The 25,142-nt window shown below is 35.7% G+C and overlaps 2 protein-coding genes across 5 annotated transcripts in view; one reads left to right on the top strand and one right to left on the bottom strand.

The window, feature by feature from the left end:
* LOC118748995 (flotillin-2) overlaps positions 1-25,142 on the top strand; it is a 516,275-nt gene that overhangs the window by 395,393 nt on the left and 95,740 nt on the right. The gene's annotated exons all lie outside the window — the stretch shown is intronic.
* The window catches only part of LOC118748988 (glucose dehydrogenase [FAD, quinone]), a gene marked incomplete at its 3' end in the record, with an annotated part of 30,751 nt that continues 5,609 nt past the window's right edge, over positions 1-25,142 (bottom strand). For both annotated transcript variants that reach the window (XM_036483762.1, XM_036483763.1), the window contains 2 exon segments: positions 1-1,700; positions 1,779-2,227. In XM_036483762.1, coding sequence (XP_036339655.1) covers positions 202-1,700; positions 1,779-2,157 — 1,878 coding nt within the window. In that variant the 5' untranslated portion in view covers positions 2,158-2,227.

The following is a 25,142-nucleotide window of genomic DNA, read 5'->3' as shown; positions in this document are numbered from 1 at the left end:
TTTTTTTTTTACATCGTGCTATTATCTAAACATGTCAATTTTTCTTACACTATTTACATAAAATTGATTTTTTAAATACAGAAAATAAATAAATAAATTACAAAATGTTTCAGAATTTCAACGCTTTAATATTAGAAGGTAATATTCTACACTTAATAGTGCAGACCTTAACCTTGCCCCCTTCCACTTCCCCCTGCCCAATTAGATTATCGTATTTTTGATCCAGAATTCCTTAATCATGTCCGATCCCTTCTCCGCTATCATTATTACCGGTGCATTCGTGTTGGCACTAACCAATTTCGGCATAATACTTGCATCAATCACCCGCAAACCGCGTATGCCGTATACACGTAACTGCGGATCGACCACGGCTTCAGGATCCCAATATGGTCCCATTTTACACGTGCCCACCGGATGATAAATAGTTACCGTATAGTGGCGTATCATGCACTCCCAATAGGGATCAGTGAACATCTGCAAATGTTGACAGCCGGGCCATTTGATCGATGAAATGCGTGAACCGAAGCGCTGCATTGCTTTCGTACGCGAAAGCGCTACCGCAATTTTGGCGCCCTCTATAAGTGTCTTCGTATCGAGCTCGTCACTCAAGTAGTTCGGAAAAATGTATGGATAGTCAAAAGGATTGTTGCTGCGCAGCTTAATGGAGCCAATGCTTCGTGGGCGCAGTAACATTGGTATGATGCTCCAAGCGTCCCGATTGTTGATCTTCTCGAACACCGCGCGATAAAATGCGTCGGTGAGACCGTGAGCTTTGCGCAATTGCGAGCCGCCATCTGAATTTGTGGAGCCAGAGACGAAGTGAAACTCAATATCGGGCCAATCTATTGAGGTATTGGCGTACTTTGTGTTCACAAAAGCAAGACCCTCAACGCCACCGAGAATGGTAAGTGGTCCCTGACCAAATACGGCGTACTGCAGAACAGTCGACATGGAATGAAAGCGACTCTCCACAATGGAAACCGGTTGATTGACAAGGAATGTTAGACCACCAAGGCCAATGTGATCCTGCAGGTTCTCGCCCACACTCAGCTCCTTAATGACTGGTATTTGATGCTTGGCTAATTCTTTGCGTGGTCCTATACCTGACAACATCAGCAGTTGGGGAGAGTTAACGGATCCACCAGATAAGATTACCTCTTTTGTGGCGCGTATGCGATATATGCGCTGATCCTTGACAAATTCTACGCCGAAGGCTAATTTCGTTACAGGGTCGATCATGATGCGCGTCACTTGAGAGTGCATCGATATGTGTAAATTAGAACGCAAGCGCGCCGGCCGCAGAAAAGCTTTAGCACTGCTGCAACGGCTGCCGCGACGTGTTGTGCCCTGCGCTATCATAAAACCGGCTTGTTTCTCGCCATTTAAATCGCGATTTTCATACCCCATTTCTACGCCAGCTTCAACGAAACTAGCCGCCAATGGAGTATGATAGGGAGCCTCACCCACCGTCAAGTAACCGCCAGCGGAGTGATAAGGTGTGCTGGCCAGGTAGGGATTTGTGTTATCCTCAGACTTTTTGAAGTAATACAAAGCATCGCGATAACCCCAGCCTGGATTTCCCAGCGCCTCCCAGTTGTCATAGTCGATTTTGCTGCCTCGCAAGTAAAGCATATAGTTCAGTACGCTAGAACCACCCAGCACCTTGCCGCGCGGCCAATTACAGCGTGCATTATTCATAGCTATTGAAAGAGGAAAACTTGCTTTAATACTTTAACGAGCAAATAAATATTGTTTTGCTATAGAAATGTGAAACTCACCTAAACAAAATTTTCCCGTCGGTTCAGTCTTGTACTTCCAGTCCATTTTGCTCAACTGCAGATAGCCCGCCATCAACGGCACATCCGAAATTTCAGTCTCATCTCCGCCAGCTTCCAAAAGCAACACATTCCAGTTCTCCACCTCAGTCAGCCGATTCGCCACCACTGCACCCGCCGAACCGGCCCCTATCACTATGAAATCATAGCGTTCTAGTATTTCATCGGTGGGCAAATCTTCCGCTCTGGACTCTGGATCCATTATTTCTTCGTACTGAAAGTAAGCTATGGCCGCTACGAGCATCGGTATAAACCAGCTATTGCTTGTGGCGGCGGTAACCGCGCCACCTATCGCCGTTGCCGCGCCCACAATTGCGCTCATTTTTGTGGATTAAAGCTTATATGCTCTCCTAATTTTTTCTACTTCTTAGCAAGTGCATTGGAGAAATAAACTGTAATGAAATAAAGGATACCAATGAAATTAGTAATAGTATAGAGGAAACCAAAAGAATATTGTATATTTATTAAAAGAAAGTTTATTTATTTACATCCAAATTTGCATAAACGCATTAGATATCAATACTAAATTGAATTGCCAGTATGTACGTATAAATTTCAAATATGCGACATTTTACCAAATTTCGTAATCGCCACAATCAAAAGTATTGCGTATTGTGCATTTATCAATGGAGCCGTCAGGTGTCAAGCGCAGCTTTACCTCCCTCAATTTTAGCTTCGAATTTTGGTTTAGTACCTGAACAACGCATGCGATAAATTTCAAAAAAGCGAATTCGCATTTACGAGTATTTATTATTATATGCACATATGCAATTGTTTTGAAACATTAGCATGAAGAGTCACCAGCGCTCTCAAGTCCACAATCTCATTGCTATGCGTACAACGTCTTCAATGGCCGCGTGTTGACCAAACTACTTCCGCGAAGAGTGCACATAATAGGAGACCTATAACTGTCACGACGAGTAGCTAAGTATATGTACATATATGCTGACATAAAATTTGGCAAAGAAAAAGGGATTAAATGGGTCATTAGGCTCAGATGCCTACAAACTTTAAAAATGTTGGACGTTAATAAAAATTAGACAAAATACTCGATATTCCTTAATACAAGCTACATATATGAACAATGTAATCCCTCTGTATACTTAGACGAAGTAGAGGTTCTGATTGTCTTTGTGCCATTGAAGTAACGGCCCGTCCACATAGAACTTTGACGTTGCGTTGGCGTTGGCGTTGGCGTTGGCGTCGTTTCAACAGCTGACTATGAATACATGAATTCAAATGCAGCCGTCCACATAGCCGAACTTCGGCAACGCCCACGCCAAAACAAAGCAAAAAGATGGACAACTCTCAACTTTTCGCGTGCGTCGCTCGTCAGCTGTTGCAAATAAATATAATTATGTGAAATATTTTTCCTTTTTAATCAAGTGCGGGCAAGAAATATCGTTTTTAATATGAAATATTAATTTATCTGTCGTTAGTATGTTAATTTAGTGGCCCAAGCATTCGCTGTGAAGCGTTCATTGTAGCAAGCATACTTTTAACGTGCGTACTGTCCACAGTATAGACAGTAACCAACCTTTTTGGGTTGTTGTTGTAGTAGTCGTTGTTGTTGTAGTTATATTCACTCCTGAGGAAGGCACGGGGTTGTGTGCTGCTATTTAATGGCCTTCCTCAGACTTTTTCTTAGATTTCAGGGTTGTGTGCTGTATTATTATAGATAAATAAATTTAAGTATTTGTCAAATCATGATTTTATTAAAAGAAAATTATAAATGGTGTTGAAAAACCAAACAAACACTCGTGCGAAAGCTCTATTTTTGTGTATTGTTAAAATTTATACATGGCGTACTTATTCTTTTGTGGACTTTATGTTACTTGAGAATTTAGACAACGTGCGAGCTGCCAGGTTCTGTTATCAATATAATTAACACAAGCTTTTCCGAGTGGTTGCCTTTCAATAAAAAGAATAAACAAATATTCGCAAATAAATTGGATTTATTTTATAACTGACAACTAACCTACGCTTTTTGTTCTTTTCTCCATTTTAATTTTGACTCCTTATTACCGCCAACAACTTTATGTGTATACATATTTACAAGCTGTCAAAATTTTGCGTAGTCCTACGAGCTAGGTAAAAACTGTGGCATTCGTATTAACAACGAGAAATCCCAAAATTTTTGTTTAGTCTTTCCAAATTTTCTCTTTTTAATCAGTTGGCAAAGGCCCTCAGTGGCAGCGCTCCGAGCGTTAGGATAGTAATTTCATGTCAATTAGTAGAAAAGTTCCATGTTGAAAAAACTTTTTATTATGGCGAGAAAAATTTACATTTCTGCTGTGCCAATTCGTTACCTTTTTGCAGCTGGAAATTTTTGACAGTTGCTCTGGTTCAAAAGAAGTTGAGCAATTAAGATCAGAAATTATACAAAAAAGACTTGTCTTTACTGACATTTATTCTTCTAGAACTAAAAGCCATGAATTTATTAGACGCCTTAGTAATAAAATCAAACCATCAGGCCGGGTTGAAAATTTTCATTCACCTCATAGTTAACAAAAATTTACAATCCGTAGTACTTTTCTATCAATTCTCAAATGCGTTTAATTTAAATCGTTTAGAAAATGCGTCATTTATGTATACCATTTTATGTGGTATTATTCAATAAATTTCGTTTTACACTATACTTTTTGAAACTATTTGGAGTTAATTATTTTTTTCTTATTAAAAGCAACCCTGCGTGCTTGGAAGGCGTGTGTATCAATAATTTCATCCCTAGCATATTCATCCCCGAGGAAGGCAGTCACCAAATTCACCGAAGGTTGTTTACTGGTTATATTGTGGTACTGTCAAGCCAACGCCAACGCCAAAGGCAACGCGAAAGTTCTATGTGGACCGGCCTTAAGAGAGATCGCTTTCTACATACTATGCACCAACACCTGTTTACCCAAACTTAACATTTTTGTATACTTTTAACGTGTACATTAGCGCACGCAAGGGGTGGGTTTTGCGGTTCAAACCCTAATGTACTTAACAAGGGTTCGATGATTTAATTTGCCAACTTCGAATTCGTTCCACCAAAACGATCTACATACATACATACTTAATAAAAAATAAAAATTCAATTAATTCTTTCGGTATTCGAGATATTAAAAAAATTAGGCAATCGTGGAAAATCACCATCTCTAGAAACCAGAAATCGAGGGAAATGAACATAAAAGTGTAAAAATTTCATGAAATTACATAATTAATTTATCATGTATACATATATATAAAAATAGAGTGAAAAATTTATAGTAATTCATTAGTTGAGAACGGTTGAGCCGATTCGTCTAAAAATTTTTTTTGGAAAATTTTGGGAAAACAGTCCGGGAAAATCGGGAAATTGGAAAAATCGAAACTTGATCTTTTTTGTATGGAATTTTGTGTGCAATTCCTTCGGAATGGCATTCGAATGGAAAAATAGAAAATTCTAAGTGGAAAACACAGAAAAACCGGAAGAACGCGAAAAATTTGAATTCTTTTCGACGAAAGCTTAGGAAATTTCGGATAATTGTGAAATTCATTGGGAGCATGAATCAATTGGGAACAATTTTCTCCTATGTTTCATAACCGATTCGAATGGGAGCTGCTTTTTTGGAAACGTGTTTAGAAGAAGGAGTGGCGCAGGGGTCAAGCTACGCTAAAAAAATGCATTTGGTTCGTTGGTAGCCTTTTGCCTAGATAAGCATATAGGATCCATTTTTCCGTTAAGTGGGCCAGGGACCGATCTATTCGAAAAAGTCTTATTTATGGCCCGATTAACATATAGGATATTTTTTCTGATAGGTGGACCAGATACCGATCTATTCCAAAATCTTATTTATGGTCCGATTTGTTTGAAATTCGATACCCATATTATAGATATGCATAGAATAGAATCGAGTCATTGTTTTACAGTTCGAAAGGTGTTTGAAGGCGGCGCAAACGTGCAGGTATTGGCTATTTAACAATACTTATTACACAAGCCAACAAAAATGGGAAAACAAATGTTAACGCTATTTTTGCGATTAGAAAATCGATAAAAACATCGATAAAAATATCGATAACAAAATCGATGACAAGATCGATAACAAAGTCGATAATAATGGTAGCAAAATCGATTAGAAAATCTATGAAATTATCGATAAAAAAATCGATAAAATTATCGATAACAAACCCGACTAATAAGCGACAACAAAAATCGATAAAAATCTCGATAACAAAATCGATAAAAGTATCGATAAAAATATAGATTTCAAAATCGAGAAATATTCCATAACAAAATCGATAGATAATCGAACAAAAAAACCGATACCGATATCGATAACAAAATCAATAACAATATCTTTAACAAAATGATTGAAAATATCGATAACAAAATCGATAAAATTGTCGATTTTTATATTAATAAGTTCCCAAATATCTATAGCGAAACCGATAACAATATCGATAAAAATTTCGACAAAAATATCGGTTACAAAACCGATAGAAATATCGATTATTATATCGATAAGTCCCGAGAATCGCTACACTCTCCAAAATCCCAATAGTTCCCAGATTGCGTCTCTGTGTCTCTATCTATATCCCTTTCTCTATAATTAACTTTATTTTAACCTTTCTTCCTCTATCTCCATCTTTTATCGGTATCCTTATCCTCATCTTTTTATACCCGAGCGCACTTGTGCACAAGGGTATATTAATTTTGTACACATAACGGTTGTTTGTAACAGACAAAACGAATCGAGATAGATATAGAAATGTATACATAAATGTTCAGAATGAATAGAGAAATCGATTAAGCCATGTCTGTCTGTCTGTCCGTCCGTCCGTCCGTCCGGCCGTCCGTGTACACGATAACTCGAGCAAAAATTGAGATATCTCAACGAAATTTGGTATGTAGGTTTCCGTTAATCCAAGGTAGGTTGGTATTGAAAATGGGCGAAATCGGACTGTAACCACGCCCACTTCCCATATAACGGTAATTTCCAGAAATACGAAAACTGCGATATTTTAGTAACTACTGAAGATAATTCACTCAAAATTGATATTTACAATAATTTTCAGACGAAAAATAAGAATATTATAAATTTTTGGAAAATGGGCGTAGCCACGCCCACTTATGGTTACATGTGCATATCTTGGTAACGGCTGCACCAATTTCTTCTAAACTAGGCACAGTTGTTGGCCTTGGTACAGCATACTAAATGGCAAAAATTTAAAAAATCGGACAATAACCACGCCCACATCCCATATAACGGTAATTTAGAGAAATATGAAATCTTCGATAAAACAGTAAATATTGAAGCTAATTCATTCAAAATTGATGATTGCAACAATTCTTTACCAAGAAATACGTTTAAGATAAAATTATGGAAAATGGGCGTGGCACCACCCACTTATGATCTCATATATATATCTCGGTAACCGTTCTACCAATTTGTACCAAACTCGGTATTTTTATTGTGCTTGCCACATAACAGCGAAACGTTGAAAATTATTGAAACGGACTAAAATTACGGCCGCTTTTCATATAACGGTAAATTTCAGAAATGCTTGAAACTTCGATATTTCGAAATTTAAGAACGCTAATTTACTCAAAATTTATACACCCCGTGTATTTCCGTCATCCCTTGTCAAGTTTGGTTTGCAGACTTTCTTACTTGTTTTATATTTATCTTTTTTTTACTTTTATGTTTATCATTTTCTTCATCTACATATTCCCCTTCACCTTTGCCCTTATATATGTAAAGTCTTTAAATTTACCTTGGCCTTCATTTTTGCCTTTATCTTTATGCATATCTGTTTTTGTTTTTATTTTAACATTTGCCTTTATCTTTTTCTTTATCTACGTACGTACTCATCTTTACTTTCATTCTTGTAATGGTTATTCTTTAACCTTTTATTAGCAAGTTCTTGTTAAATTAATACCATGTGCTTGCACTCAAGAAGCACTTTTTCAGCCGCAACCATTTCCGTGTGCAATTTCTGTTGAATTTGCCAATTTACTCCCAACCAACCAACCGCCGCTAAAGGAGTTTAACTTCAAAAAAGAATTATTGAAATCTGTTCACGTTGTCCAATGCGGTAGCATACATAGAAAAAGAAAAAATATTCCGGCGAAGTAATAACCCTCCCCTTTTTTGAAGTTGGCTAAAAATGTTTGAGTTCTTTGTTTATTTTATGTAAATAAAGTGCAATTTATGAAAGTTTAAAACGTTTATTTATTTATTACATAAAACTTGCATAAATGTATTTTAAAGAGTATATTATCTCAAGCGAATTTTCAGTATTTTCTGGGGTGACAGGTAATAAGAGCAACGGAAATGAGGTCAATTGACTTTAATTCCAAGCCTGGTGCGGGGTGTTTTCAAAACGTTTAAAATTATATTATACGTCTCACAGTAGACAACAAGTAATGCCGCAATGACACGCGGTACATAAAAATATGATGAAATATTAAACTGCCGGTAATTTAGATATTGTACGAAAATATTCGTATGTCGTACGAATTTGAAAAACATGTTTCTGCATTATTACTTTATACGAAAGTATTAACTAGATTGCACGGATACAGCATTGTAGATTTCGTAAATCTTAAAACCGTACGTAAATATTGCGAATGCCGTCCGACTATATACAAAATTATTCGTACAGAGATTTGTTCAGTGCTTTACGAATGTGTTTCGGAAAATAAACGTTAGATTTCGTAAATTATACTGAAAAGAATGCACTCGAAAGTCATTTCGGTATATTTACCAATGGTTCGTAAAATCTTGGTTCGTTGTGAAAAATGTGTTCGTATTATGACGAAAGTTTCGTACATTGTACAAATACCAAGACTACGTAAGTTTTTCATAGCACTTTTATGAAATTTTATTTTTAGTGTAGACAACGGGCTTTGTAAACAATTTACGCAGGCATTGCGCCGCTGCCGGAGAACGAAAGTGGGAAGCAAGCAATGAATAGTTTACTTACAGGTCTATTCTGCGCTGGTAATAAAAAGTTTGTAACCGGTAAATAAAGTTGTGTCAATTTTTAAACCCTTATCGCATTCTCTGTACCGGTAAGTTTTGTTACCATCTCATAAGCTGGTAACAAAGTATTGCCCCGTGAAATATGCAATGCCAGAATCTGCACAATTCTTCATAGCTGAATTGCTGAATATTTTAACTGCATTACCAACGAACCTAGAATCGCGGTGACAAGAACTGGTAACATTTTTTGGTAACAAAATTTTCCGGTTACAAAATCTTCGGTAACGTGCAGAATAGACCTGTAAGGGATTACATTTACAGGCCTATTCTGGGTTGGTAACAAACATTTTGTTGCCGGTAAATAAAGTTCTCCACACTCTTGTAACCGGTAAATTTTGTTACAATCTCATGAGCAGGTACAAAATATTGCCCCGTGAAATATGCAACACCAGAATTTCAACAAAACTTTATAGCTGAATTGAAACGTTACCAAGGTAAATAGAATTGCGGTTGTAAGAAGTGTTAACAATTGTTGGTAACAGAACTCTCGAGTACTATCCCTGAAAATACCATTCGTGCACCTTGACTTGATGGTCACTGCTAGCTTTAATTCAAGCCGAAGTGTAAGGTTCTATCACCTTGTATTTTCTTTGCTAGAGCTTCTCAAATAATGCAAAAACGCGATTTATTGATACTCGGATAATCTCAAAAATGCCGAATTTTGAGTTGTGACTCTTTTGAAGACGGTGGGCGATATTATGAATTCTCACACTGTTAAAAAATAGTCGGTTGTTTTTTTTCAAGTTTTCTAAACATCTGTATTTGTATAAATTATTTTATACTTTTTAGTTCACATTTTAATTAAAGGGAGATTTTAATTTTTTAAACTACAATTTTATTAAAACTACTAAATAGCACTTAAGTAAAAATTACATATATGAACATTGTATATATGGCAATAACAAATGTGTGTATATATATACATGTTTTGGCAAATTTCACTTTTCATTACTTGCTTTAAGCCAGCATTGGAAAGTAAGCCCAGAACAAAGTAAACACATATCGACAAAAACAAGTAGAAAGAGTAGAGAGTAAAGTAAAACTCAGCTTAAATTTGGCAGTCAACAAAGAGAAGCCGCAGAAAATAGGGTAATTGAATGCAAATGAATTCAGTGTGAAGAAAAGCTTGCTTTAAATAAGTAACAAAAAATCATAAATCGATTAAGAGAGGCGCTTATTAAAATTCTTATGGGAATTTTATAAATACATTAATACAAATCTTTAATAAATAGTAGCATGCGAAAAAACAAAGTTGGGTACGTACTCAAAAACATTGCCCAATTAGCTTGGTTTTGACACAAGTTGTATTCTTACCATGCTCAACCCCCTCCCTCTTGAAATGAGCTACATAATAAAATAAGTATGGTCACATGTAGAGATGGGCACGGGCCGGGCTTTTGTTACATGTACGGGCCGGAATATTTGCTGTCAGCACGAACTCGTGCGTGTATGGGCGTTCAGTAAAATTTCATAAAAGCACGAAAAGGCCCGTTACTAATATTACAAATTTGGATAAGCTTTTGTTTTTATACAAAAAAAAAGAAATTCATATTTAAAACTCTTTTGATAAGAGAAAAGCAAAAGAAGAAATATTTGGTAACGGATAGAAAAAATAAGATACTTAGTAGGTTTGTTTACATATCTGTATATAATATACATACATAAACACAAAATTAAAAATATGTACATATGTATACATACAATAAAAGTTGGCTCTTTATTTCCGGGCTGGGACGTGTCCTATCGTGCCGGGTCGGGTCGGGCCGGGCCGGGCCCCACTAAAATTCTTAACGTGCGGGCTCGTGCGTGTTTTTGAAAGTGGATTTTGCCCGTGCCCATCTCTAGTCACATGTACATAAATGGTTTCTTCTGGAAATTCCTAAATTAAAAAAAATAAAAAAATTTACTACATATCCCGCAGATATGCCTTGTGGAGAGTTTTCTAAAGCAGTTAGTCTTCGTAAAACACTTCATTTTCACTTGAGGTTTCAGTATTCCCAAATTCTCCACCGATATTATTTATATTCAGAATGCAAATGCTGCTTTGTGAAACATTTACCAAAAATCGCTGGTAACTTCCTGAAAAGAACACGAATGTTTTTGAAACGAATGTTCACAGCTCTATTCGGTATGAGTAAAAAATTTCCTAATTTCAATCCGTATTTTCTCTCAAGGATTTGCCTTTTTGCGAAGGCTGCTCATCAATGGTCTTGCGAATCGGCGCAAGTGTCTTTGTAACATAGCCATGGCTACGCTACAGGAGATGAAATGTAATCCAAATTTAGGCTGCTATTTTTTTTCTGCTAACACATACTTCCATTTTCACTATTTGTCACCATTAAAATTGACAATTTATCACCAAAAAAATTAGGCTAAGCTATTTTTAGCGAAAGGGAGGACAGAATCGCAATTTTTTGAGATAGCTAAAAATTCGGAAAAATTTTAGCTTTCGTATTTTTTATTCTAAGAGTTTCATGGAACTTTCGCAAATATCAGCAGCGCCAAATTTGTTTCAACATGGTTGATAACCGAAAAAAGCTTTTCTTTTTTCGAACATCAAATCATCCAAACTTCAAACAACTCGCCTTTTGTAATAGCATGATAGCCCAGAAAAAATCAGTTTTTCTTGAAAACGGCTAAAAACGGCGTGCTATGTAAAATAAAATCAACTCATTACATCTTAATTTATCCATTTCCTTTTTTATTTTGTTTGCCGAAAGTTAACAAAATTGTAAAAGCTTACATAAAATCACAAATGGAAATAAATCAGAAAATTTTTGAGGTTATGCAAATAAGTCTGTTTTTTGCAAACAAATGATAAAAAGTCACTTTTTTACTTATGGTTTTGTTTTCAATTTAAAATTTTCCTTTAATTATTCGAACTTTACAAAAAAATGCACTTGGAACTTACAAAATAAACCGGTTGCGCAAACAACGTGTCAATAACGTTTTGAAAGTGAAACTTTGGTTTATTGCTGTCTAACGATGTTTGTTGTTTTGTAAGAAAGTGAAGTTTCTGTTATTTTGGTGTATTCCCTACAGAATGGCAACAAAAAATAATGTAAAACGGCCCTTACGAAATTGGAAATTCGCACAGCCAATGAATCATTTGGCCTAATGTGGAGTGGTCCAAAAAAATAAAGTAGGAATTTTAATGCCGCCCTCGCTTAGGATTGTTCTATACTGAAAAAATATACATATCTTGAAATCAACATACATATATTTAGGGAGTGCTCAAAACGATCAAAGTTTTCCATGTATTTTATATGGAGAAAAACCAACTTTTCGTAGAAATGGTATAAAATTCTTGAAAATCAATATTTTTCGATCGGAAAACTTTTGTTCTCTTAAGGGGACTTCCAGTATTAATACCCAATTGTTTATTTAACCATGTTTTACTGTTAAGGAATTTTTATTGGTCCCCCCCATTGCATTTTCTGGGGGTGTTGGCGGACCTATAAAATATAGTTACCATGAAAAAATTGTTAAAGAAACAATACTAATAGATTGGCGCTTACACATATGTTAGTGTTTGGCCGAGCTTCTCCTCCGACTTGTGGCGTGCGCTGCTGTTTTTCATGGCAGAAATACACTCGGAGGTTTGCCATTGCCTGCCGGTGGACGACCGCTGTTAAGAAAAAACCTTTTTCTATATTTTTGCGATGTTACTTTGACCAGGGCTTGAACTCAGGTGCTGATGAGTGAAAGCGGGCACTGCTTACCACTACACCACATCGGCCGACATGTTAAAGAAACAATTGGGTATTATTACTGGGAATCTCCTGAATAGGAACCGAGTTTTCCAATCTAAAAATATTGATTTTCAAGAATTCTACACTTTTTCTATGGAAAGTTGTTTTTTGCCCATATAAAATACGTGAAAAACTTTGAGCGCCTTGAGCACTCCCTAATTTATAATTTATTTTAGTTTTAATTTCAAAATAAAAAAATAGTTGTATATTTTTTTCGGTATACAACAATCCTGCGGGGTGGCGGCATTAAAATTCCGACTTTACTTTTTCACATGCAATTTTGGACCACTTAATGTACATATGTGTATTCCTTCTTAATTAACCTATCTACTACTTGTAGGTATTTCCCTTGACTGGCGCCGCAGCCAACTAATTATTTTTAGCTGAGGTCAGCAAAACACGCCACTGGTAAATTTGTATTTAAGAAATATTATTATACAAACCTATCTATCTACATACATACATACATACATTATTTAAGTACCCAGCAAACAATTGGGTTTGATATACATTTGAGACTGCAGCTTCTTCAATCCGCGCAAACATCAACTGCACTATTCTCTTTGAATATTTTCTTCTATTCATTGTTTTTTTTTTTGCAATTAAATTTAATTTTAATCTTACAATTTTTGTTCACTTTTGTATCGTTTGACACTTGCCATGTTTCTTCAAATCAATCTCAAATGAATTTCAAATGTAAAATTTATACCTCGTTTACAATTTGAGAATCATTTGATAAAAATATTTGATATCAAATTAAGAAATAAATTTTTCTCAAACGTTTGAAACTGTGTTTGCTGGGTATGTATTAAAAGGCAAGCCGTTTTATTACTCCTGCAACAACTGCGCAAGTAATTAATGCAAATACTTCCGATTTTCTGTCGGGCAATGCACCCAAACAAATGGTACATAATTGCTAAAATACTTTTTACTTCATTTTTCTTTTCGTTGTTAATAGTATTGTTACGTTATCTTACAGTAGCAGAAGTACATTATGGTGGTCCGAAAATATGCAGGAAACGCAACTTTTTATAATTTTTCTGCTAGCATGTGCATGTGTATGTACATACAGTGACGGGCAAAACTTGTAACTTGAGTGTAACACTTTTTACTTCAGCCATCGCTATCTTTCCAAGTTCCAACGACTTTCATAATTTTGTTGTATATTCTTATTGGTACACCTGTACTTCCTCTGAAGTCAATACAACAACAATAATAAAACCAGCATACAAAAATGTAAATTAGGGCAAATGTTACAGTTTTGCACTCACTCTCAGTTTTGCCTTTTACAGTTATCTCTTACTTAGTTGGAAGTCAGATGACTTTTTTCTGTATTGTAATTTATTGAAGAAGTGATCACCAGTAAATAATATAGTTAATCAGGAAACATAAATGTAAATAATATATTTACTGCGGAAAGGCGGGACCGCACGAAAACTGGCAAATAAATGTGGAATTTGCTACTTGAAAATGTTAAATATAGCCTAAAGTGTTCCCAAGGACAAAGGAAGGTTGTCAAAAAATATTACGGTCCGATATCTTGTGAACTTAGCAGCAAATAGCGATGCAGCCGCTACTTCAGAAGCACTTAAGGTATTAAACTTTAATGCAAATAGACAGCGAGGTCAAATTGAGCGCAAAGGATCGCAAAAGAAGAAAAAAGCAAATTTTATCAAAATACATGCGCGAGTGTGGTAGCGTTTTGCTGCATCGCACGAAACCCGGACCGTTGCCTATTGGGATATGTTAGGCCGTTCAGAATGCAATAAAAAAATATTTGTAAGTTTCAATTGAAGGTTATTTGGTCTGACTAGACTAAATTAATCGCTTTCAATCAGATGGCCGGGCATGGTATTGGATCAAAGACCCAAATTAAGCCCATGCGCATCATGTAAGGCAAACTGTGAATCACAGTGGTCGGTCCATAATATTTTGGGGTTGTATTTAAAAAATGTTGATGGTCCGTTAGTACGCATTATGCGTAAGGAACAGTATCTGTTCATATTTCAGCAAAATTTGCAAGATGTAGTCGAAAAATTAGAGTTTCTGCTGAAAAATCACTCAAAACACACTGCACATGTTCGCAAAGCCTGTATTCAAAAGCAAAAATTTGCTAATTAGAAATGACCTCCACAATCCGCGGGCATGAATCTCATCGATAATTTGCGAGATCAATTAAAAGCACAGCTTAATAAGTATCAAAGTCCGTAAAATCGAGTACAGGAGCTGTGAAAGCAAACTAAGGATATATGGGAGGATATACCTCCACAATTTTTACAGAGATACAAATAAGGTATCCCAAATCGCATCCAGTAACTAAAACAAGCAAAAGGGTACCGAACATTGTGTTAACAATTCTTTTTTTTCGTCAAAATTGTCAAAAAGTTATTAAAAATATATAAGTGCAAAACTGTAACATATACCTTAATTTACATTTTTGTCTGCTGGTTTTATTATTGTTGTTGGATTGACTTCAAATCATTGTGAGAGAGGAAGTACAGGTGTACCAATAAGAATATACACAACAAAATTATGAAAGTCGCTAGAACTTGGAAAGATAGCGATGGCTGAAGTAAAAAGTGTTACACCATGTTACAGTTTTGCCCGTCACTGTAAATACATACCCATGCATACCATAAGAGATATTGAAAAGTAAAAATGCAACGATCTTCATCTTTTTATAGGCTCAAGCTTTGCTTAAAATCACAGAGTGGCTCTCGCAATTCTTCACTGAAGTCGGGCACAAGGCTGCTAATTTTCTTTAGCTATGTAGTGCGAAATTGGGGATAAAAAAGTACCAAACACAAAAGTGAATGCGCTAAAAAGTGACAACTTTTTTAAATTAAAGTGAGAACATTTATGTATTGTGGAACGGGTTTTCATCATCCCTTGTCAAATATGGTTTGGAACCAAACCGGTTTCCGGCGCTGTGCCATCTTCAGAATCATTTTTCGTTCTCATTCGTGAGAACATTTATTTCGCTTATTCTGTAAGAAAAAATACTTATAATGCAACTTTAAAATGAACATATTCTACCTGTTGCAAAATTATAGAAGCGCAATAGCATAATTCATACCATGTGACAATCAAAATGTTGATTTAACAGTGTTGCCATCAACATATGCAGCTGCACTATCTAACATATCCGAATAACGTTGGTTGTAGTTCCTTCGCGAAAATCAATCGCTGCCTTTGGATTTGCTAAAGACACTTCTTCGCATGATGTAAAGTCGTACATATCGACTAAGATTAAAACGCCTAGACATATGACACCTGCCTTCTTTTGCTGGAATAAAGCTACACAAATATTGTCCAAAACTTTTTAATGGCGTGTAATCTAATGACTATTTCCGAGTTGTTGTACGGAAATTTGTTGTAACTTCTTAATAGTTGGGTCATAGAGCTGTCAAACTATCGACGATACTATCGATAGTCTGGGCACAGGAAATAACTATCGATAGTTCTGGTACTATCGCCACTATCGTTTCATTAATAGCGTATTCTCTTTCCTAGCACTTTTGACATTTGCCCGTATTGGTTCAAAGAGAACAAAACTTGGCAGCATTATTTCATGAACGTACGAATAATAGGCCCGTCAGAATGGGTACTTGTACGTCAATAGCGGAAAAGTATGCGAAGGAAGTGGCGTACGTAACGTAGAGATACGCCACAATGAGGGTGTTGCATCTGCAAACAAAAATCAGCTGTTCCTTATGGGGGTTTACACAAGTTAATTTTGCAGTAACAATAGCAAAATATTCACACTTTTTTACTAATATATTCACACTTCTCTTGATGTCTTCGTCACTATCTTTGACTTTTTGGAGACAGTTTATTGTCTGGACGTCTACTCTTCTGAAAAAATGTGACAATTAATACATATTCTCAATTGTCTTGCCTTGTGTAAACGCAGGGTTATACAACTGTCAGCAGTGACGGACTTACGTGCGTCAAAAGTTGAGTGTTGGCCAACGTTCGTTGGGTCCGTCGACGCAAGGGTTACCAATCTGACGTTCTCTATGCAAACACACACAGTCTACTCAACTGTCAGTTTCATCCTTGAGCGGAACGTACGCAAAGTACCCATTCTGACGGGGCCATAAAGATCATCCAGGACGGAGTGCGAGAAAAAAGTATTTTTTTGCAGTGACGTCATTTTTTCGCCGGCATGTGAATGAAACGGAATGAAACCATGTGTGTGAATGAAACAACCGACCAAAAAATTACGTTATCAACTATTATTATTTTTCTCAAATGCAGTTACAAACACATGGTTGCCGTGCTGGGTGGAAATACCAGAAATTACATTGCCTCTTAAGAGCGTGTCAGACGTGGCAATGCAATATATTTCAAAAGACTGTCAAATTGAGAAATTTCAGAAAGTAGTTGCATGAGCATGTAAGTGTCTATATGTCGAAAGAAATTTTTTTATTTCCGAAAGGCGAATTGCAGGGAAAATTTCTGAAATCGCTTTTAGACTCTCGGTCAAATTGATAAAATAAATGAAATATTGCTATGTGGGTGTCAAGCTAAAGAGTCTTAAGAAGGCTTACAGCCGCAAATATGTTTGAAGAGGGTTGCCACCCGATTGAAAATTTAACTAAAGTACATCGATAAAATAAATGAAATATTGCAATATGGGTATCAAATTAAAGAGGTTTAAGAAATATAACTGTAGGAAATATTTTTGAGAAGGGCTGCCACCTGTTTGAAAATTTTAACTCAGTTAAATTGATAAACTAAATAAAATATTGCAATGTGGGTATCAAACAAAAGAGGTTAAAGAAGGCTCACAGGCGAAAATATTTTAAAGGAGGGTTGCCACCTGTTAAAAAATTTAGTGCAATTTAATTGATAAAGTAAATGATATATTACAATATAGATATTACATTAAAAAGGTTTAAGAAATGTAACTGCTGGAAATATTTTTGAAAATTTTAACTCAGTCAAATTGGTAAAATAAATGAAATGTTGCAATGTGGGTATTTAACTTTGGAGTTTTAAGAAAGCTTACAGCCGAAAATATGCTTGAGGAGGTTACCTATTTGAAAATTTACCTAAAATTAATTGATAAAATAAATTACTTATTACAATACAGGTATCAAATTAAAGATGTTTAAAAAAAATTACTGCTGGAAATATTTTTGAGGGGGGTGCAACCTATTTCAAAATTTTAACTCAGTTAAATTGATTAAATAAACGAAATAGTGGAATTTGGGTATCAAACTAAATAGTTTTAAGAAGACTTACAGTCGAAAATATGTTTGAGGGGGTTTGCCACCTGTTTGAAAATTTAACTCAATTAAATTGATAAAATAAAAGAAATGTTACAATATGGGTACCAAACGAAAGGTATTTGAGAAATCTTGATTTGCAAATTTTCTAAATAGGATTATGCAATATGTAAAAGTAAACTGAAAATATTGAAATTAAATGAAGTATTACATAACTGGTTCGAAACGGAAAGTGATTGGGAAGCTTTATCCAAATCCGGACAGTTTAAAAAAGAGAGAATTCACAACATCTTATCGTCAAACGAAGTGATCATATTATCAATGAAGAGTTGGTATACAAATTACGCAATGGAAAAAAATTAATAAAAAGCAAACATAAAAATATCACATGAAATGAAATAATGAAAACTTAAAATTGTTGTCACCATTCCTTTACATTATAAAACAGATTAATTTTAATCATAAACGATTTCGTTCGGTCGCCATAGCCTACTAAGTATATTGCGAGTAAAGAAATTTTGAATAACATCAGGTAATGTTATTATGATTATGGTTACTATTACTATTGCGAACTCCTGTTATATGCCCAAACAAACATTCCCAAATTAAAGCGAATTCAGAAAGACATTTACGATCGCAAGATGCAAGTGTTAAGATAATAAGAGCTGCAGAACTGACCCACTCAGGAACAATTTTTTACAAGGGCGTGTAATTTCTGGCGTATTCCAATGAAATCCTGCCTTTTCTAAGTTTGATAAAGAAGCAAAGCGATTGGGTTTGGTGATCAACGAAGACAAGACGAAGTATCTCCTGTCATCAACCAAAGGGACAGAGTATTCCCGCCTTGACACCCACATCACTGTTGCCAGTTGCAATTTTGAGAAAGTAGAGAACATCGTTTACTTGGGAACCAGCATTAACACCGATAATAATTTCAGCATGGAAATCCAATGCAGAATCACTTTAGCCAACAAGTGCAACTTTGGACTGAATAGGCAATTCGGGAGTAAAGTTCTCTCTCGACGTACAAAAACCACACTCTATAAGTCACTAATCATGCCCTGCTGACAAATGGCGAAGAAGCTTTGACAATGCCAACATTCGATGAGACGGCTCTTGAAGTATTGGAGAGAAAGATCTTAGGGAAAATTTACAGGCCTCTGCGCGTTGGCGACGGGAGTACCGCAGACGATGGAACGATGAGTTGTATGAGCTTTACAACGAAATGGACATAGTGTAGCGAATGAAAATACGGCGGCTCTGTTGGCTTGGCCACGTCGTTCGAATGGAAAGCGACGTTCCAGTTCTGAAAGTAGTAAACTCGCAATCCGCTGGTGGTAGCAGAAGAAGAGGGAGAGACCAAGTGGAGAAGGACTTGGATTCACGTGGTGTTTCCTATTGTCGTCAGTTGGCACAGAGATAAACGATTGGCGTTCTCTGTCGATCTCGGCCAAAATGGCTTAGGCGTTTACAGCGGCAAATAAGAGGAAGAATATGCCAATGGTAATTGACGGAGTTAGGGGACCTTCTTCTTGGTGCGCCAGGAGGAACTAGGAAAAGATGTCTTATCAGATTTATTATGGCAACGGTTCGTACAAACAATTACATAACCTTAGCTATCATATCATGAACATATAACTCATCGCAACTCATACTTGCAATATTTCCAGAACATCCGGTATGGAAAAAGTAGTACAAAAATTTAAACTAACTATTTGGGATCAGTGCACGATGGCACATAAAAAGTTGCTTGAGGCTCTTGATCGATTGTCGTGGGATTTGCATGGAAACGTTCAACCATACGGGAATGTATTGATATTTCTCTCAGGAGATTTTACGCAAACATTGTCTTTAATTTCTTGATTAACACTAGATAAATGCTTGCCTGAAATAGTCAACATTGTAACAAGACAAACATATATACACTGCAGCCGAGGTATTCTCGCGACAAGTACTGGACATTGGGAACGGATTGCTGCCAGCCAACGAGAGATTAAGACAAATTTTATTGCCTGATAATTTTTGTAACTTAGGAACATCGAGAGGAGAACTGATCGAAAGAATGTTTCTTAATTACGAAAATTATAGGCTCAGTGAACGAGCTTCTTGCTGCGAAGAATAAGGATGTCTATTAACTAAATAAGACTGGTATTGACAACAGTCGTTGCTTGAGCTGGTCTGCTCTTTTTCCAGACTGCCAGGCCACTTGCTCACTTTGGTGAATACCACTAATGATATTCACTCCAGCATTCAAAGTGAGGAAATAACTGTTTAGCTGAGGGAGAGCGGGAGACCAGGTTTAGAGTTGTGGTCGAGTTAGTGTAGTTGAGGAGGTAGGGATTACCTTTGCGAGTGTTTATGTATCGAGCTCAATGAGCCCGTATGGTTTTTAGGTGCACATCAAGTCAGCCACGCACTTCATATGCCTGATATGCTAGAGAGAAAGAGAGAGAAATATCCGGGCAGGCTGATGAAGCGGTAGCGCAAGATGTGACTCTTTCACCGTGTATTCGTATACCGTGTATTCAATACGGGACTCCTTTGGAGGAGTCATGCTCTAGCTGCCGTAGGCTGCTGTGTAATGAGCAGGGATTTATCCAGGGATGCATTCGTGCAAAGCCCCAGCGTGGTTTGTAATCAGTAGCTTAATACCATGCCAAAAATTACTCCGGGAGTTGAGTGTGGGTGATGTTTAAAGCACCGTGTGATAGCCAAGCTGGGTTAGCGTTGACCATAGCTGAAAATGCCAGCAACTTATCACTTCACTAAGTTCAGCGAAGAGATATTTGAGAATTGCATAAAAAATGTATACCCAATTAAGAACGAGCGAATTACTTTTAAACACAAGTGCGTGTGTGTGTTCGCTGCACTTAGTTTATGCGGAAAATGCAATATAAATGCGCCTGTGTGTTCGCTGTTCTTGGTTTATGCGGGAAATGCATAAGTCGCTTAAACAATAACACAATGAAAATAAAATTTCGTAAAAGTGCTACGAAAATCTTTCGTAGTGTTGGTTTTTGTACAATGTACGAAACTTTCGTTCATAATACGAACACATTTTTTACAACGAAACAAGATTTTACGAACCATACGTAAATATAACGAAAGGACTTTCGTAGGGCATTTTTTCAGTACAATTTACGAAATCTAACGTTTATTTTACGAAACATATTCGTAAAGCACTGAACAAATCTCTGTACGAATAATTTTGTATATTGTAGGAAGGCATTCGTAATATTTACGTGTGGTTTTAAAATATACGAAATCTACAATTCTGCATTCGTACAATTTAGTTAATACTTTCGTATAAAGTACTAATGCAGAAACATGTTTTTTAAATTCGTATATACTCAATTACCGGCAGTTTAATATTTCATCATATTTTTTGCATCGCGTGTCATTGCGGAAATCATTGTTGGCTGCTGTGAAACGTATAATATAATTTTAAACGTTTTAAAAAGGGATTTGCTGGATAAAAAAAATAATACAAAATTAAATATTAAAGCTGTGGATATACTATGCTTTTAAGCATACAATGTTTTTAACATCGCCTACGCTGCGCCTTGCGCTGGAATGTGTGACTTGATAAATACGCAATTTCATCAGTTACCTATCAACGGCAAGCCTAGGCCAGGAGCACTACTTAATAAAATTAAAAGTATCTACATGTATGAATTTTCACTGAAACTTGCTTTTCAAACGCCTTATAATTTTCCTTTAATTTATAGTCGTCAAGGAAACAAACATCGATGAAGCTGAAAATCTGTTAAGTTCCTCTACATAAAAATATTATAACATTTAAGAAAGTAAACCAAGTATTTTTTATATTCTTTCATATTTTATATATTCTTATACTTAGTTTTGTTGAGCTTAACACTTTGCATCAATATACTTTATTGAATGAAGCCTAAGCAATAAAAAAATATGTAGTATAGAACCTATTCGTATGCATATAAATAAAAGACTTAAGTTTTATTATAGGTAAAATAACCTTTTTTATTAATTCTAAACTACAGTGTAGTAGAACGTATGATTGCTTTTATTATTAACACTATGAAAACATGACTAAAATTATAGCACAACACTTTCATTAAATTTGAATCAATAATGTTAAGCGTTTTTGCAAAACGTTTTGTTTAACAAAAACGCCTAAAATTAACGATAAAAACAAAATAAAAGTGTTGTGTTATAATTCGTAATATGTTTTTTACAGTGTGGAGAACGAAAGCAAAATCGCACATTCTACGAAACAAGCGCAGATTTTACGAAAGTAATTTCGTTAAAAATACGAATTATTTCTGTGCATTTTACAAAAATTTCGTAAAAAAAATAAAGAAATCGTACGAATTTTTTTAGTAAATAGTACGAAATTCGTTAGTAAATAGTACCAAATTCTTTAGTAAATAGTACTAAATTCTTTAGTAAATTGTACGAATACATTCGTAAAATGTACTAAAAATCTGATGCCTCATATTTTCGTAGTATGTACGAAAACGGTTTTGTACAATCAACGAAAACTTTCGTGGCTCAAAATGACGAAAAATTTCGTAAGATTTACGCAAGTTTTCGTTATATTTACGCAGATTTTATTTTCAGTGCATATACGTCGATAAACACCGTTGTGGAAAAAGACGAATCAGTTAATTATCCAACGGAATTTTAAACTCGATTGATCTTCCAGGGATGACCCCACCTACGTTGCGAAATTTTAATCAGCCAAAACTCTGCAACGGTACGCGACTCGCAGTTAAGAGATTGATGAAGAACGTAGTGTAAGTAAAGATTTTTACTTGGCCTTCCAAAGGTGAATAATTCCCATGATTCCGACCGATACACCATTTCGATTTAAAAGATTGCAATTTGCAACTGTTGCAACTTGAACTCCACATAGCACGTTGCAGTTATCGTCGAAAAATAAAAAAACTATACAATCAAACTTCTAAATAAATGCGTGAGTTTTCGTTGGGCACAAGTTTTTGCTTCTTTGCTTTCAAACAACAACAAATTTGCACAAAATGAGCCCGCAATATACAAAGCAGATGCAATTGATTTATTTTTTTTTATTAAGAATACGCCATTTTTACACAACAGAGAAAAAAATTGAATTTAGAGGTCAGCGCAACACTTTATGGTCACAATTGCCGCATGCTCGAACAATCGTGTGATAAGTTTGGGGCAATTATTGTCACTACATTGCTTTTCGCCAACTTCCGGCAATGAGAATTGTATAAAAAGAGGCAACCGTGTGACTGTAGAGAATTTCATTGGGACAATTTTTTTATTGTGCTCCAATACAGCACAATAAAAATTGTTCCAGATTGGTCCATTTGCGGCAATCGTGGGATCTCAGCTTGAGCCGCTAAAACAAACAAATTTATAAAAGCAATATAACGAAAAATAAATGACTTTAGAAAAACATATGAAATGGGTCGATACTATCGATAGTATCGATAGTCACCCTTAAGACTATCGTAAAACATCGATGGACTTGACTATCGATATTTTGACAGCTCTATTGGGTCACTTGAAATAGGACGTTTTCGCCTTCGTTTGGTTGGGGAGTGCGGGAGTAAGGTGTCCTTTCCCTTTAAAAACAACCTCTGATATTGAGGGAGGTCTTAAAACTGCCTGTGGTCTTTAGAACATTTTCGAAGCATAGAAACAGGGTTCGCACCAAAACATTTTCATTTCGCAGTAGATCAGAAAAAATTGCAATAAGTAGAAAAACTTTGCAGTACATCTAATAACTCGTAGCTGGTAAATAAAAATATTAAAATACCTATCTTTTTAAAGTAGAAATATTTTCTCGATTTAAATTATTTGTATATTTTTGAAAACACGAAAACCCAGATAGGGATTATAGTGTTGTCAGAGAACAACGTTAGATGAAACAAACTTAAAAAATGGTTATAGTGAATAAAACAAATGAATTGGTGAGTTCGGCAGCCGTACAAGTCCAAAATCGGTTTTTCGTTGTTCAGATCAAAAACAATACAAGTCACGGACATGTACGAGTTTAGGATCCATATTTGATTAAATAATATATTCACGTGGTTACGTATTATTCTCGTGAATTAATCAGTGCAGTGTTTAGGTGCCGTTCCTTATAAGCTGCTCCAGCTTTATACCATCCACTGTAAGTATTTTTACCCATTCTTCTTAATAACTTTTACGGCAAAACCCCTTTACAAGGTCAAGATCGCGCATTTATTTGAAGAATTCATTTGTCGTTAACGTTGTTGAAGATGTCATAGCCTGTTTAAGGTGAAAGCTCTCAAGGTTAGAGAATGTACATTCAAATTGTAAAATGTTGCAAAAAGTTCAGTTGTACCTTCCTTTCCATCATGCGTATAAAGTAGCTAGGACTTACCGTTGATTTTTGGCCACTTTTTTTGCTGGTAGTGTTGTTCATTTTCTTCAACACAAATTATGTTCGACGATCTTTTTTATATGAAAGAAAATTACCAACTCTTTCAACAAAAAAAGTTAAAAATCAACGGTAGCTATTATTGAGTGGTTAGAGCGCCAATTTTTGATTACGTAATTTTGATGCCTATGTTTTTGCGTAAGTGAAGTAGTAAATTTTTGATGGTTTTCGATTATTTTGAAAATTAATCGGTTAATAGTTCGATTAATCGAAAGGAAAATTTCGATACAATTAAATCGTTAACTGCAAGAAAATAACCGATTATAATCGGTTTGTCGTTTAATCGTGCCATCACTAGTCACAATCTAAAGAAGTGTTTTGTTAATTTTAAAATATAATAATGCCATTTAAAGCATGCACCATTATTTCGTGTGTGTCCAAGGAATTTTGACATCTGATACTTCACCAGCCTGCTGCTTCGCTCTTTCCTCAAGAAATAATGGAACGGGCATATATTTATGTTGCAAGCATGGGTTGCCTAGTGCTCTTTTTTCACAAAAAAAACTTTGGAAACCCGTGGTAGAAAGCGTAGCAAATTTCTTAAGAACTGCGCTTCAGGAAAATTTTACACAGAAAAATGGCTTAGCCATTTCTTGTACGCCATTTTATATGAAGTTTTTGCTTTACTTGAGAGCTGCATACTGGCCTTAAAGCTTAAAATGGGCCATAACATTCTATAAGCTACATACAGGAAAGGCGCTATCAACTCAGAGAGGCGGGTGTAATTAATAATAATAATAATAATAAATAATAGATTGGCGCTTACACATATGTTAGTGTTTGGCCGAGCTTCTCCTCCGACTTGTGGCGTGCGCCTTGATGTTGTCACACAAAGCGGAAGGACCTACAGTTTTACGCCGACTCCGAACGGCGATTGTATTTTTATG

Source organism: Rhagoletis pomonella, unplaced genomic scaffold, assembly GCF_013731165.1.
Source record: "Rhagoletis pomonella isolate Grant_MI unplaced genomic scaffold, Rhpom_1.0 Rhpom_scaffold_00013, whole genome shotgun sequence".
Classification (NCBI taxonomy): Eukaryota; Metazoa; Arthropoda; class Insecta; order Diptera; family Tephritidae; genus Rhagoletis; species Rhagoletis pomonella.
The sequence above is the reverse complement of the archived record's forward strand: the minus strand, read 5'-3'. Positions and strand labels throughout refer to the sequence as shown.